Source organism: Peromyscus maniculatus, chromosome 12, assembly GCF_049852395.1.
Source record: "Peromyscus maniculatus bairdii isolate BWxNUB_F1_BW_parent chromosome 12, HU_Pman_BW_mat_3.1, whole genome shotgun sequence".
NCBI lineage: Eukaryota > Metazoa > Chordata > Mammalia > Rodentia > Cricetidae > Peromyscus > Peromyscus maniculatus.
The window spans coordinates 30,014,132-30,028,776 of NC_134863.1; the positions used below are offsets into that span (position 1 = coordinate 30,014,132).

The window sequence follows — 14,645 nt, forward strand, 5'->3', positions numbered from 1 at the left end:
TGTCACAGAGACACGAGCCACCAGAAGGAGTGTGCTGTGTGGCCTCTGCAGCCAGCAGAGATGGCCACAGAGCAGTGTGGCTTTGCAGCATGCTCCTGTCACTGGTGAGATAACTGAGATTGTTGTTAGTTGCAGGATTGCGGGAGGATCCAGCCACTTGGCCTATGCTTACAGGGGCCACTGCAGTGTTTCCGTATCAAGCCAGTTTCTCTGTGATGGCTTTGACTGCTTTCCTGGAAAATTAGTCTTTAACTTGTTTCTTTGGTCATGTCGCTGGCTGTATATTCTAACACACGTCTGCCCTAAATTTGTCTCTATTCAGGTCTTCTGTATTTGTACTGATATTTGTCTGTTCTATGAATTGATGTTAGAAAAGCCTGGCAGTCTCTAACAGTATTTATTTCCTTTTTATGTTTCATGTCTAGGAGTTTTTGCTTCCTGTACTCTGACGCACTCTTTAGTAATGAAGAGAGCCGTGTGCCTGTAACACACAAGAGGCCCATTAAGTCTTGATGGGCTGCCCTTTTCTCATGTAACATCCCTTCCTACCCTCATTTTAGTGATCTAGCTCTTCTCTTCACATACTGCTGATTTTCCCAGGTTCCTGACAGCAGGGAAGGTGGTGTTGGGTTTGCCAGACATAATTACACTTGATATGTCTCTTTTCCTCTCTGGTGTTGGAGACTGAGTTAGACCTTGACTATGCCAGATAAGCAGTCTATCACTGACTTACACCCCTAGCCTGTATTTGGTGTATCTTTAGATAAGACCCATCTCATAATAGCGTCTAGCCTGGAGAGGACTCTCTCTCTCTTTTTCTTGGTCAAGTTCTGATTCCCGGTGCAATTACAGTTATCTGGGATGTGAATGATCGGGAGCCTGCATCTCAGCTCTGGTGACTAACATGTAAGGAATTCCTTTCTGCTTTCTCTGAAGGGAATTTCAGCACAGAATAGTTAACATCCTCGTTTGCAACTCTGCAAAGCTGGTCTCTGCTTTCCTGCCTTGCTACTGTATGGTTAATTCTTACCACACACCTTATGTAAGCCTTAAAAAAGGCCTCACAAATGCAAATGCCCATAGGAGTTAGCAGCAAAATGACTGAGTAAAGTGCTGGACTGTGGAGAGACGGGGAGTGATGGGGCTCACTGTGTGTGTGTGTGTGTGTGTGTGTGTGTGTGTGTGTGTGTCTGAGGGCTCAGCTCTTGTGAATTGCCATGCCAGTTGGAGGCCTGGTGCTACTAGGTCTTCAAGATTAATTTGGTAATCGAGGCCTGTTTTATTAAGTTATAAATAATTCAAGGTTATTACAAAACTCAGTGAGTCATGTAATATCGGCGAAACAAAATATGTATATAAATTATGTGGCCGGTCTGTGGTACTGCGGTGACTAGATTTTCTATAATTACTCTTAAGCACTCCTCTGCATCCATCTTGCGAGACTGTAGTCACACTGAAGGGGGATTTCTAAGTGGAACAGAATGCCTCAGCCCATAGCTGGATATGACCTCAGGAGGGGGTGACAGGAATGTGACATTTGAAGAGGATTCTGAAGTTGATGATAGGGATTAGGAGACATCGCTGAGTAAATGGTACCCGGGATATATGTGCCATGCTGCGAGGATGTATGCACATACTCCGGAAGGTGACAGAGAGGGGCGGGTATCTACAGAGCTCCCTGTGCCTTGTCTCTCAGTACAGGTGTTGAAGTCCCCCTGTGTCTCTGCCTCATCTCTAGATCTGCTCTTTAGTGTCTGTGTCCACGTCCCTTGCTGTTCTGATCACCCTGGAACAGGCTGGTGATTAAAGAGGTGAAGTCCATGGGAAGGCACTAAAATGACTGTCATACCATTAAAATATAATGCCACGTGACGTAGTCTGTATAGTTGGGTGATGCTTCAGCAAGGAAATAAGGATAGGAAACTTCATGGTGCTGCTTCTGTATACCAACAATAAAATGCATTGTGTGAACTGGCACAAGGGGGCGATTTGGCAGCAATCCCATACATTGATTAATGAAGGTAACCAATGTATAATAGAATCATCTGCATTCATAAAATTAAACAGATATTAATCACTATTTACTATGGTGTTTATGGCCAAAATGTTTAATTTAATTGCAATTAATATAGACACATTTTTGGTTTCTATAGCATTTTTAAAAAGATCATATAGTAAGTCTAAAAATAATCTTATCAAATTAAATTTAATTAAAATACAGGAAGAAAGTCATCTGTTTTTTAAAAATCCCAGTGTTAAAGAATTGTAATATTTCCTCAGTTTCCTTCAGAAAATGTAGATTAGAAGTTTAATATGTTGAAACTTATTTCACTCTGATAGGAGTATAAAACCCAATAGGTTAGAGGAAATAGGTCAATATTCTGTTGTGCATATACTGGACAACACTTGTAAGGTCCTGTGTGAATAAGCCACTGAACCTTCTTTGAGTGTGACTGCTGCTAAACATGAGAACAAAAGGATAATGGAGGTTGCCCAAAGTGCTACAAACAGAAGGTCTGGTTTGCTTTGCCGACTGCATTCTGGGGGAAGTGTTCTGGGGGGGGGGCATTCACCCCAGACATTAGACAGTGCTCCATTTTTGAAATCTCAGTTGGGTTGCTTGGGCCAGTAGCCATTCTTAATTTCCACTGTTGATGGCCTTGCTGAAAGACATCTTGTCATTTGCATCTGGCCCTGGGCAGAGGGCTGGAACACATTCTTGGTCTCTTCTGTTGGCCGGGGATGATCCTTCAGGACTTTGCAGGGTTCCTAACTCGCATCTTCTGTTTGGATGAATCATACTTCTTGATCTGACATGGTATAAATTCCCTTTTGCTTTAAATCTTAGGAAATGAGTCTTTAGCCTTTAGAAAGAGGAAAGAAAACTTTAACTTTTGATCTCAACTCCTCAGAGGAAACATGGCTATGTACTTTACTCCTTTCTTATTTAACTGCGGAGCCATTCAGAATTCATGAGGTGACTTTAGTTTTGGGGGGAAGCAGTAAGAAAAGGTTGAACTCTGCAAAATGCTACCAATTCAGCTCTTGAATAATGCATTTTACATGTAAATATTGCAAATTGTAGGACGTCATAAGTGAATTTTTAGTCTAATATTTAGCATTAAAGTTTAAATCCTTGCCTAGAATTTTAAACATGGAAATATACTTGAAAAGAAAATTGGGTTTTCAGTTGATGTTTTACAGGTTGGGTAAGAATTAAGCATTTAAAATGTAAAACACTCACTACCTTATACTAAGATTTTTTTTTTTTTTTTTAAACATATTCGCTGCACTGAATGTACCAGAGTCCTGGGACATTGTTACAAAGCGGCATTTTTTTTTTCCCCTTCACACCCTTTGAGTCTGTTCAAAAGCAACTTCTTTTTAATCTAACGATGAAAAATGAAAGCAGGTTATACAACTTTTTTGATTATTCCAGATAAAAATTAACCAACAAAATCTCAGCTCATCTCCAGGAACATGTATGTTCTTGCCAGAAGGGTTTTCAGGCACAAATTCCCAGGAGTCCATGTCCCTCCACAGCTGCCTTCCCCTGAGCCAATCAGGCAGGCCCCTTGTGCAGATGACATGTATGTGTTCACATCTAATCTCAGCTGCCTTTGCTCAGATACATTTAGAACAGTGGTCCCCAACCTTCCTAATGCTGCAACCCTTTCATACAGTTCCTTATGTTGTAGTGACCCCCCCAACCATAAAATTATTTTTGTTGCTACTTCATAACTGTGATTTTGCTACCGTTATTGATTTAATGTAAATATCTGATATGCAGGATATCTGATATGTGACCTCTGTGAAAGGGTCTTTTGACCCCCAAAGGGTTTGAGACCCACAGGTTGAGAACCACTGATTTTGGGTGTGTAGACCCTTTCTGAGATAGAAATGGGGTGGTTCCTATCACAATCATAATTTAAATATTATCTCCATAAGACTCCTCTGTGTGCTTTTTCTCAAGAAAATGTATCTTCCTCATGTAGCCCTGCATCATGTTTTAAGATGTTTGTAGTGATGGAGAATGTCTTAGGTGACTTCAAAATTCCCAATTTATAGAGCAAACAAAATGTGCTGGCTAACTTTATGTCAACTTGGCACAGGCTAGAGTCATCTGAGAGGACTGGGTCCCAATTGCAAACGCCTCCTTAAGATTGGGCCGTAGGCAAGCCTGCAGAGCATTTTCTTATTAGTGCTGGTGTGGGAAGGGGCAGCGTATTGTTGTTGGGGACATCCCTGGGCTGGTGGTCCTGGGTTCTATAATAACACAGGCTGAGCAAGCCATGGGGAGCACGCTAGTGAACAGCACCCTCCCACGGCCTCTGCATCAGCTCCTGCCTCCAGGTTCCTAGCCCTGTTTTGAGTTCCTGTCCTGACCTCCTTCAGTGATGGACTGCAATGTGAAAGTGTAAGCCACATTAACCCTTTCCTCTCCTACTTGCCCCACAACTACAGCTGCCCGATGTCTGACAAAGGTGTCAGACATGTGTCACAGACAAGGCAGCAAAGATGCTGTTAACACATGTTAACGGATGCATTTGGATTTTCCACATGTAGAAGAAGGAAGGAAGACCGTTCTCTCTCACCCTGTACTAAGAGTCACTCAAAACAGATCAAAGACCCAATATAAGCCCTGGAACTTTGCAACTGCTAGAGACAAACTCAGGGAAAACACTTTAACATGCAGACACAGATGACAGACAGCTTTGTGGAAAAAATAAATCTAGTAGTATAGAAATGATCCAAAGAATTCACGAATAGGATTACATGAGACCAAGAAGCTTTTGAACAGAAAACGAAATCAGCACCAGAGGGAAGAGAGAACCTAAAGAGCAGGAGGAAAATCTTCTCCAACTCCACATCAGGAGGTGAATATCTAGACCATGTGAATAAATGCAAACTCTAAACACCAGGATGCAGTTTGAATCACTGTCCAGTGAAGGAGTAGTGGGGTGGGGCGGGATCTTGCTCTCTGCCCAGCCAACCTGTTCTCTGCCTCACTTGTCTGGGGGTTCAGCTGGATTTGAAATGGCTGGCGGTATGACTGGAAACGTTTCTAAAAGGCCAAGACCAAGATAATTTCCATCTGTAGTGATCTGGCTTGTGGGGTGTGTTTAGAGACATTGAAATCCAGAGCAGCCTCACTTGTGGGGTCTATTCCCACAGAGACCAGTGCGGCCTCCCTGGAGTAGCCCACTGAAGACCTGCTTGAACTGGCAGGAAACACCAGAATTCTTTTTGTTGTTGTTGTTGTTTTTCCGAGACAGGGTTTCTCTGTGTAGCTTTGTATCTTTCCTGGAACTCACTCTGTAGACCAGGCTGGCCTCAAACTCACAGAGATCCGCCTGCCTCTGCCTCCTGAGTGCTGGGATTAAAGGCATGTGCCACCACTGCCCGGCACATCAGAACTCAAACTGTGTTACTTACACATCACTTGCAACTTGGTTTTCATGGAGGTAAAGAGCTGGACTCTCATCAGAGCTATAGTTGCTGCTGATGGTGTTGCCCCAAACATCTCCAATCTCTGATTGGGAAGAAAGGACAGCAGAAGAGTGCCTGGGGTAGCTCTCTTCCTTATTACTTTAGAACTGTATTTTAAAGATTTCTCTGTAGTTTTTATATGTACAGAATGCATGCCTGGGTGTGTATGTGCATGTGAGTGGAGGCCAGAAGAAGATGCCTGGTCCCCTGGAGCTGGAGTTACAGGCAGTTGTGGGCTGTGTGACATGGGTGCTGGGACCTAAACTTGAGTCTTCTGCAGGAGGAGTACTTGCTCTTAACTGCTGAGCTGTCTCTCCAGCCCCAGGGCTCTAAATATTCTCAACTGCCAGGCAGTGTTGGTGATTTCAGTAGACTGTAATATGTGTGAAGAACACAGTTTGGGGGGAAGGGGGGAAAGAAATCATAGAAACAATCCCCCCATTATTATCCCAATAATGAAACCCAGAAAACAAAAACAACCCTCACAAGTTTGCCTTTTTGTAATTTTGTTTGAGCAAGTTAGGAAGTCAATTAGCTTTTCAACCAACCAGATTTCTGCATTTGAGTCTTAACCGTATTTAAGCATTCTTGTGGTTTCAAAGAAGGTGTTGATTCTGAAGCAGTGGATTTTGATTGAGTCTAATGTGATGTTTTTGTTTTTGAAGCTGTGGATTTTGTGATGCAGAAGTTATAGTAACACACATTTGATTTGGTGTAGGCATTATTTTCACTCTGGTGAATTAGGTCAATAAAAGACATATGTCCCAGACCAAGCAAGCAAACAAAAGTCAACCAAATGACAACAAAAAGCCTGATCACCCCTTGAAACCCCCCAACAATAATTAATTAATTAGTTTATCAATGAGCTAGGAACTGAATTAACAGTTCCAAAATGAATAATGTTTGATAAATGTTTGAAAAAGTGTTCCTTGGCCATCAGGGAAAGGCAAATTAAAATTGCTTTGAAAAACAAACAACAAATGTTGGTAAGGACATGGGGAAAGAAGAGCCCTGGTATACTGCAACTGACAGTGTAAACGTGTAAAGCCCCTGTTGAAATCAGCATGGTGGTTTCCCCCAAAACCAGAAATAGAACTACCATATATCCCAGCAGTACCACTCTTGGGTATGTACTCAACTAATTTTTAAGTCAGCATACCTCAGAGATTTGCTTGCACACCCATGTCTGGAGCTGTACTTTTCATAATAGCTAGGAAATGCAAGCAGCCTAGATGTCTATTAATAGATAAATGGAGGAACAAATGTGATACATGTATATGTTGGAACTTTATTCACAAAGAAAAAATGACATCTTGACATTGACAGGAAAATGGATTCAATTAGAAACCATTATGTTTAAATGAAATAAGATAGACTCAAATACTGCATATTATCTCATATTTAAACTTAAATTTAAAATGAAAAATTTTGGATGTATCCGTTGGTATGTGTGTGTGTGTATGTGTGTGTGTATACAGCATGCGATTCCTGAAACTACAAAGGAGATTATAGGAGAGGAAGAAGAGGGTAATGGAATATACACGTCATGAAAGCATGGAGCAGAGAGAAAGGAGTCTATGGGGAAAGGCAGAAAACCTCCACCAGAGTGGGGTGTCTCAGTTAGGGTTTCGGTTGCTATAAAGAGACACCATGACCGTGGCAACTCCTATAAAGGAAAACATTTAACTGGGGCCGGCTTACAGTTTCAGACATTTAGTCCTTTATCCTCATGGTGGGGCATGGCGGCATGCTACCCGACATGGTGCTGGAGAAGGAGCTGCAAACCCTACATCTTGATCTGTAGGCTGAACAGGAAGTGAACTGTTTACTACCCCGAGTGTAGCTTGAGCCAAGGAGCTTAAGCCCGCCCCCACAGTGACACACCTCCTCCAACGGGGCCACGCCTCCTAATGGGGCCACGCCTCCTAACAGCGCCACTCCCTTTCGGAGCCACTTTCTTTCAAACCACCTCACGGGGGAGGGAAGTCAGGGAGGGTCACGGATGAGAACAAAGTCTAATGATACATGTACGGAAATGCAAAATAAAACATGTTGTTTTGTATACCAACCTAAAAACGAATAAAGACATTTTAAGAAGAAAGGAGCCTGGCATGGAAGGGATGCTTTTGGTCGTGGACACTGACTTGAGATGCCGTGGAGATACCAAGTAGATGTGTCTGGGAGGTGATGATGTACGTTTGAGAAAGACTTTTGGAAACCATTGCAAATGAGGATCCAGTTCAAGACTGCAGATGTGCTTCTGCAGGGCAAGTGTGGAGATCAGGAAGTCCTTGGAGGACTACAAACACGTGAAGCCATGCAGCAAGGAGTGAAACTGCAGAGAGACCAAGAAACACTCAGGGAAGGGGAGTGGAGTTCAGACTGTCTCCCTTAAGCTGAGGGGCAGTGGGCTTCAACAGCGAGCCTGCTCATCTCTGGTGGATGCCCTTGAGGGTGCAAGAGAGATTACAAAGGCTGTGCAGCCATAAGGTCTCTGGGATGCCTGGGGAGGAGCTTTTAGAAGTGGTGGAACCGCATTGGATCAAAGACTGGGGGAGAGAGTGGTCAGTAGACAGCCAGTGTAGACAGGTCTTCAGAAAGAGTCACAGGAAGACTCTGAGGCAGCAGATCCTGGTGGGGGGAGTGGGGAGAACAGGACACTACTGCCCTTGGGCGAGGGAGGGATTGCTTTGAAACTGAGCAACTGGAGAATGTTTAAATGCTGCCAGGGAATTCCTGTGCAGAGAGAAGGCTTGAGATCCTGCAGTCTGTGGCAAGGTTACTAAGGGACCAAAGGGAGAGGATTCAGAGCTCTCCTAGTGGACAGTGGGCACGGCTCTAAATAAACTCTTAACAGTAGAGAGGGCATTGAGGCAGATGGAGCTGATTTGTAGGTTTACAGTCAGGAAATTGAGGTTTTCATCTAAGGGTTTTGTGTAAAAGTCTGTTATAGTTTTAAATGTTGTGATTGCTTAATGCAGTGGTAATAAACATTTATGAGATATTTTAGTGTATGTTTTCCTTAGGTAAACTGCATGGTTTGAGTCCAGAGTGTACATTTTTTTTTGTTTGTTTTTTTCAAGACAGGGTTTCTCTGTGTAGCTTTGCGCCTTTTCCTGGAACTCACTCTGTAGACCAGGCTGGCCTCCAACTCACAGAGATCCGTCTGGCCCTGCCTTCCAAGTGCTGGGATTAAGGCATGCGCCACCACCGCCCAGCCAGAGTGTACATTTACTAACCTTGTGGTTATGTGTCTTCGAACTGGCTTTTAGTTTTTCTCTGGGCCTCTATTTTCCGTTTTTGAGGGGACAAATTTTATTAGAACAACTCCCAACAAGGGGATCAGAAGGGCCCCAGAGGTGGGAGTTCCTTCTTGATTCTTTGTGGAATTAAATGAGTCTTTCTGTATTGTATTGGCTGTAGGCTTGGATGGTCAGCGCGCTCCATTGCCTCCCAAGCAAGGACAGTCATGGCGGGAGCCACCATCTCTGACACTCCTTCTGTGGCAAGTGGGTGGGAGCACAAGCCCTTTGTGTAGATGAAGCACCAAGTTTCAGAGATTAAGTGACTTGCTTGATGTTCCATAGCAGATTAGAAGCAAGAGCCAGATTGCCATTCAGACCCGTCCAGCTTCACCTGCCCCTTTGCAAGCTCTGGAAGCTCTCTAGAATGTTTCTTTTGCTGCGGTGCCAAAGTGTGGGATTCAAGAATCAGATGATATGAGAATGTAAAAATAAAAAGTGAGTGCAGCAGAGGCTTTCTCTTGCTAACAGGCTCCTCTTCCCTGCCCCATCCCTGCCCCATCCCAGCCCATTCCTGCCCATCCCAGCCTCATCCTTGCCCATCCCTGCCCATTCCTGTCCATCCTAGCCCCATCCCTGCCCATCCCTGTCCATCCCAGCCTCATCCCTGCCCATCCCTGTCCATCCCAGCCTCATCCCTGCCCATCCCTGTCCATCCCAGCCTCATCCCTGCCCATCCCTGTCCATCCCAGCCTCATCCCTGCCCATCCCAGCCCCATCCTTGCCCATCCCAGCCCCATCCCTGCCCATCCCAGCCCCATCCCTGTCTATCCCTGCCCATCCCTGTCCATCTCTACCCCATCCCTGCCCTCTGCATTCCCTGTTTGGGCAATTCCCCCCATTTCTAGCTGTTGCTTTCAGTTTGTTTTAGTGTGTGTGTGTGTGTGTGTGTGTGTGTGTGTGTGTGTGTGTGTGAATTATGTGAGTTCAGCATGAAATTAGTATATTTGAGGATGGATGATAAACATCACCTTGCATAGGTTAACAGGGGAAAGTGCTTTCTCTCCTGTATTGGAGCAATCTGAAGAACTTAATGGTGGACCCTCTGTGGCTCATTTTTTTTTGTTGCTGTTTTGTGAAGTATGGTCTTGCTGTGTAGCCCAGGCCCGCCCTTGCCTAGGCTATCCTGATTTCACAGTCCTCGTGTTTTCATCTCCCCACTCAGGAGGCCTTTGCCATAATGCTCAGCTCTTCCTCTCGCTGCCCTTCCCTTCCCCTCTCACTTCCTTTCTTTCCAGGCGGGGTATCACTGCAGTTCAAGCTGGCCACAGACTTGAGCTCCTCCTGCCTGTAGGTGTATACTACTGTTGGGATATTTGTACACTGTGTGAATATATATTACTGTGATTGGTGTAATAAAAAGCTGAATGGCCAATAGCTAGGCAGGAGGCATAGGTGGGACTTCCAGGCAGAGAGAGAGGAAAGTAGAAGATAAATCTAGGCACAGAAGAGATGCCAGAAGACACAAAAGAAGCAGGATGGGTGGTACATGTTGATTAATGGAAATGGGTTAATTTAAGTCATAAGAACTAGTTAGGAACAAGCCTAAGCTATAGGCAGTATGTATGTTCAGTGTCTGTGGAGACCAGAAGAGGGTGTTAGACCCCTTGGAACTGGAGTTAACAGAGGGAGTAAGTGACACGTGGGTGCTGGGAATTGAAGCTGGGTCCTGTGCAAGAGCAGCCAGTGCTCTTAACTGCTGAGCCATCACTTGAGCCCTTGACCATCGTTCTTTATTATGTTCTTTTACTTCTTTTGACTCTTTGTGATTCTTCCCTTTTCATGTGTGCGAAAATTAATTCATTGCCATGTACTTAAAAAGCCTAGTGGAGTTTTAATTGAATTTGCTCTGAATTTTATCAATTTCGGGAGATTAATTGACCTCTTATTAATATTGGATCTCCCATCTCATGAACACTGTACATCTTCCCATTTCTTTTACTTATTACCTTTTTCATTGATGCTTTATATGCATAAAGACATTCACATGCTTTGTTAGATTTACAGATGAGCACTAAATTTTGTGGTGTGCTACTGTAACTATACTTAGAAAATTCAGTTCATGTATTTTGTCAGGATTTATCAACTTTTGCGTGGACTTTGCTATGGTATATCTGAATCTCTCCAAATACTGGGTTACTGCCTTATAAGAGAGAATAGAGGGCAGCGGTGGCGCACACCTTTAATCCCAGCTGTCGGGAGGCAGAGCCAGGCGGATCTCCGTGAGTTCGAGGCCAGCCTGGTCTACAGAGTGAGATCCAGGATAGGCAGCAAAACTACACAGAGAAACTCTGTCTTGAAAAACCAGAGAGAGAGAGAGAGAGAGAGAGAGAGAGAGAGAGAGAGAGAGAGAGAATAGATGGTCCCTAACATTTCAAAATTACTTTCTAAGATGTAAAGGGGTGAGCCACTTTCTTATTTTGGCTCTGTGAGTGATGAGTCATTCTCTGGTTAGACCATTCTGTCAGTGTGTTCACAGATCCAGGTCAGATGTCATGTGATACCGTGATACTCACAGAGCTGTTAGGAAAGGGCGCACACAGAACCCAACTGTTCCTTCCTCTACAGGTGTTGCGGTGTCCCTGGAAGTGTCTGAGAGCCCCGGCAGTGTCCAAGTGGCTCGGGGCCAGACAGCCGTCCTGCCGTGCGCCTTCTCTACCAGTGCTGCTCTCATTAACCTCAATGTCATTTGGATGGTCATTCCGCTCTCGAATGCAAATCAGCCTGAACAGGTACTTCTGTTCCACCTCTACAACTGTGGATCTTGGCAGAAGAGATGGTGAGGGAAGCACCATGGGAATGTTTGGTTTCTAGAGTAAGGTCACGTGGTCAGTGTGCCCCCCCCTTGCACTATTAGTTCATGGTCTGATAAGGCTGCCCTCCGTTTACAAGGATGTCCTCATGATCTGGATAGCAAATGATAAAGAGGTTCTCCTGAGGGTTCTGTGCAGGACTTTGGAGTGTTAAAAAGAAAACACTGCTGAGAGGCAAATACTAAGAAGGCAAGGTCTATCTTTGAGGAAGAGATTGGCACTAACTCAGGTGACTTGGAATGTTCTCTAAAGAGAGTGATGATAGTAAGAAGCTCCAGGCGGCAGTTTGCTTTGATGAATTACTTACCAGCCAACATGCATCTTAACACAGTAGGCTTGTCAGTTTAACATGCATCCAAACACATTAGGCTTGCCAGTCAACATGCATCCTAACATAGTAGGTTTACCAGCCAATATGCATCCTAACATAGTAGGTTTACCAGCCAACATGCATCCTAACACAGTAGGTTTACCAGTCAACATGCATCTTAACACAGCAGGTTTACCAGTCAACATGCATCTTAACACAGCAGGTTTACCAGTCAACATGCATCCTAACACAGTAGGTTTACCAGTCAACATGCATCCTAACACAGTAGGTTTACCAGTCAACATGCATCCTAACACAGTAGGTTTACCAGCCAACATGCATCCTAACACAGTAGGTTTACCAGTCAACATGCATCCTAATACAGTAGGTTTACCAGTCAACATGCATCTTAACACAGCAGGTTTACCAGTCAACATGCATCCTAACACAGTAGGTTTACCAGTCAACATGCATCCTAACACAGTAGGTTTACCAGTCAACATGCATCCTAACACAGTAGGTTTACCAGTCAACATGCATCCTAACACAGTAGGTTTACCAGTCAACATGCATCCTAACATAGTAGGTTTACCAGCCAACATGCATCCTAACACGGTAGGTCTACCAGTCAACATGCATTCTAACACAGTAGGTTTACCAGTCAACATGCATCCTAACACAGTAGGTTTACCAGTCAACATGCATCCTAACACAGTAGGCTTGCCAGCCAACTCAGACTCTCATACAAATGAGAGTGAGAGTGTGCCACATAGAAGGACACATGTAAAAATGGAAGCTCCTCCAGAAATCTGTATCACGTGGTCAGTGTGCCCTCCCCATTGCACTTAGTTCATGATCTGACAAGGAAATAAATTAATAAATTAATTAATCTCAGGAAATAAATTAATCTCAGATACCCACTATAAAATTAATTAATTGCGGTAACCACCACAGCTTTATTTACAAAGATGACATTCATTTTCTGAAGCTCTTCTGATTTTATCTTACTACTTAGTGTATTTAGTGAAGTAAATTTTCTGGCACAAAATTCTATAGAAACTTCTTTTAAATTTATTATTTTTTAATTTATTAGTTGAAAATTGCATACATGGATACAGTATATCTCCAAACCATGAAACTTTGGCAGGAGAGTAAGCTTTTGGGATCATGTTAAATCACACCATTTTAAGCATCAATGATGGTTTGAAAGTGTTTAAAAGAAGAACTAAGGTTTCCCACACATGCACACGAAGATCCTGAAAGGCCCCTCTCCATTTTCAACCCCCGGGGGCTTTCTACTATATTATAGGCTGTGTTTCTCCCGAGAATAGTTAGCTCTGATAATTGTTAGCTCTGATAAGTTGGCAAGCACAGTAGTCATGGGCTTGCAATGTTCCCTTCCTTTTATGATGTGGATATTCAGCCTGTGAGTGATCTGTCATTCTGTGGCCTAATTAGTATGAGAACAGCAGTGCAAATACCTTTTGGATTTCATCTCACCATTAACCTTTTCACTGGTAGAAATATTTACGTGTTGAGAGTCTGGTTGCATTCAAGGTATTTTCTATGTTCTGATAAATTAAGGAAGGGAAAAGTGATTCTAATTATGCTGTGAGAGTTTATAGAGTCCTAAGATGCTCATGGATGGGGCAGTCACCAAAAGCTGTTGACAAACCCTGAGAAATTAAAATTTCCATTTTCTGTTGCAGGTACATTTGGTTCTATCTACTAGGTTATGTGCCAAGAAGGGCCTACCATGGCCAGTTTACTTACATATTGCTTCCTTTTGCAGGTCATTCTCTATCAGGGTGGACAGATGTTTGACGGTGCCCCCAGGTTCCAGGGTAGGGTAGGATTTACAGGCACCATGCCTGCTACCAATGTCTCCATCTTCATCAATAACACTCAGCTGTCAGATACGGGCACCTACCAGTGCTTGGTGAACAACCTTCCAGACAGAGGGGGCAGGAACATTGGGGTTGCTGGCCTCACAGTGTTAGGTGAGTGACAGACAAGTCCCACTACCTCAGGCTTCAGTTACAAATCTGCTCTAAAGCATATTTACTTACGTCCTTCATGTTTATTTCTCTGCTCCCTCCCTGTGGTCTTAGTTCCTTCCCTGCCTGCCTTCTTACCCACAATGCCCCTCGACTTCTCTATGATTCCCATTCTTAAATCTCCAGATGGTCTTTAAATTTACCTAATGCTATTTCTTGGCAGTGGATGAAGGGTGACATAAAAACTATCTTTAAGGTCCTGTAGGACAGCAGCCTTCTGTTGTGGTAAAACTCAGTCATGAATAATTTGTTGTGAGTAAAAAGTAGAGGTGTCAGCATATGTGAGGATAATGTTTTCACTGACTACATCTGTGACAGGAAGTCGGGTCACCATAGCTCTCAACTTGCACTTGTGGACCTGGTATAATTTTAACTCTACTTCCTTACGCTCTTAATGACATCCTTGTTTCTATCATACATTAGATTATCACCTGGAAAATGAGACCAAACTGATGTAGGGCCTTGTCCTTTAAGGCAGGAAATGAGCAATGTTTAGATTAAAATTCGGATCTGCTCATTCAAGCAGCATTCTTTATATCATAGAATGTGGCTTGACTCTTCAGCACCAAATTCTATTCCCTGCAGCTGTTAGATGTCTCAGTTCTCCTGTCTCTCAGGTGGATTGCTTGTAGAAGTGGTCCAAGTAGATTCTTGTGGTAGAGGGGGTGAATTC

At 43.6% G+C, this 14,645-nt stretch overlaps 1 protein-coding gene across 6 annotated transcripts in view; it reads left to right on the forward strand.

The window, feature by feature from the left end:
* Igsf11 (immunoglobulin superfamily member 11) overlaps positions 1–14,645 on the forward strand; it is a 185,319-nt gene that overhangs the window by 153,735 nt on the left and 16,939 nt on the right. For 4 of the 6 annotated variants that reach the window (XM_042259302.2, XM_042259305.2, XM_006975749.4 and 1 more), the window contains 2 exons: positions 11,361–11,524; positions 13,708–13,915. In XM_042259302.2, coding sequence (XP_042115236.1) covers positions 11,361–11,524; positions 13,708–13,915 — 372 coding nt within the window. Of the gene's footprint in view, positions 1–9,076; positions 9,231–11,360; positions 11,572–13,707; positions 13,916–14,645 lie in introns of those variants that run through there. The other 2 variants (XM_042259304.2, XM_076548856.1) reach the window with 2 other exon arrangements.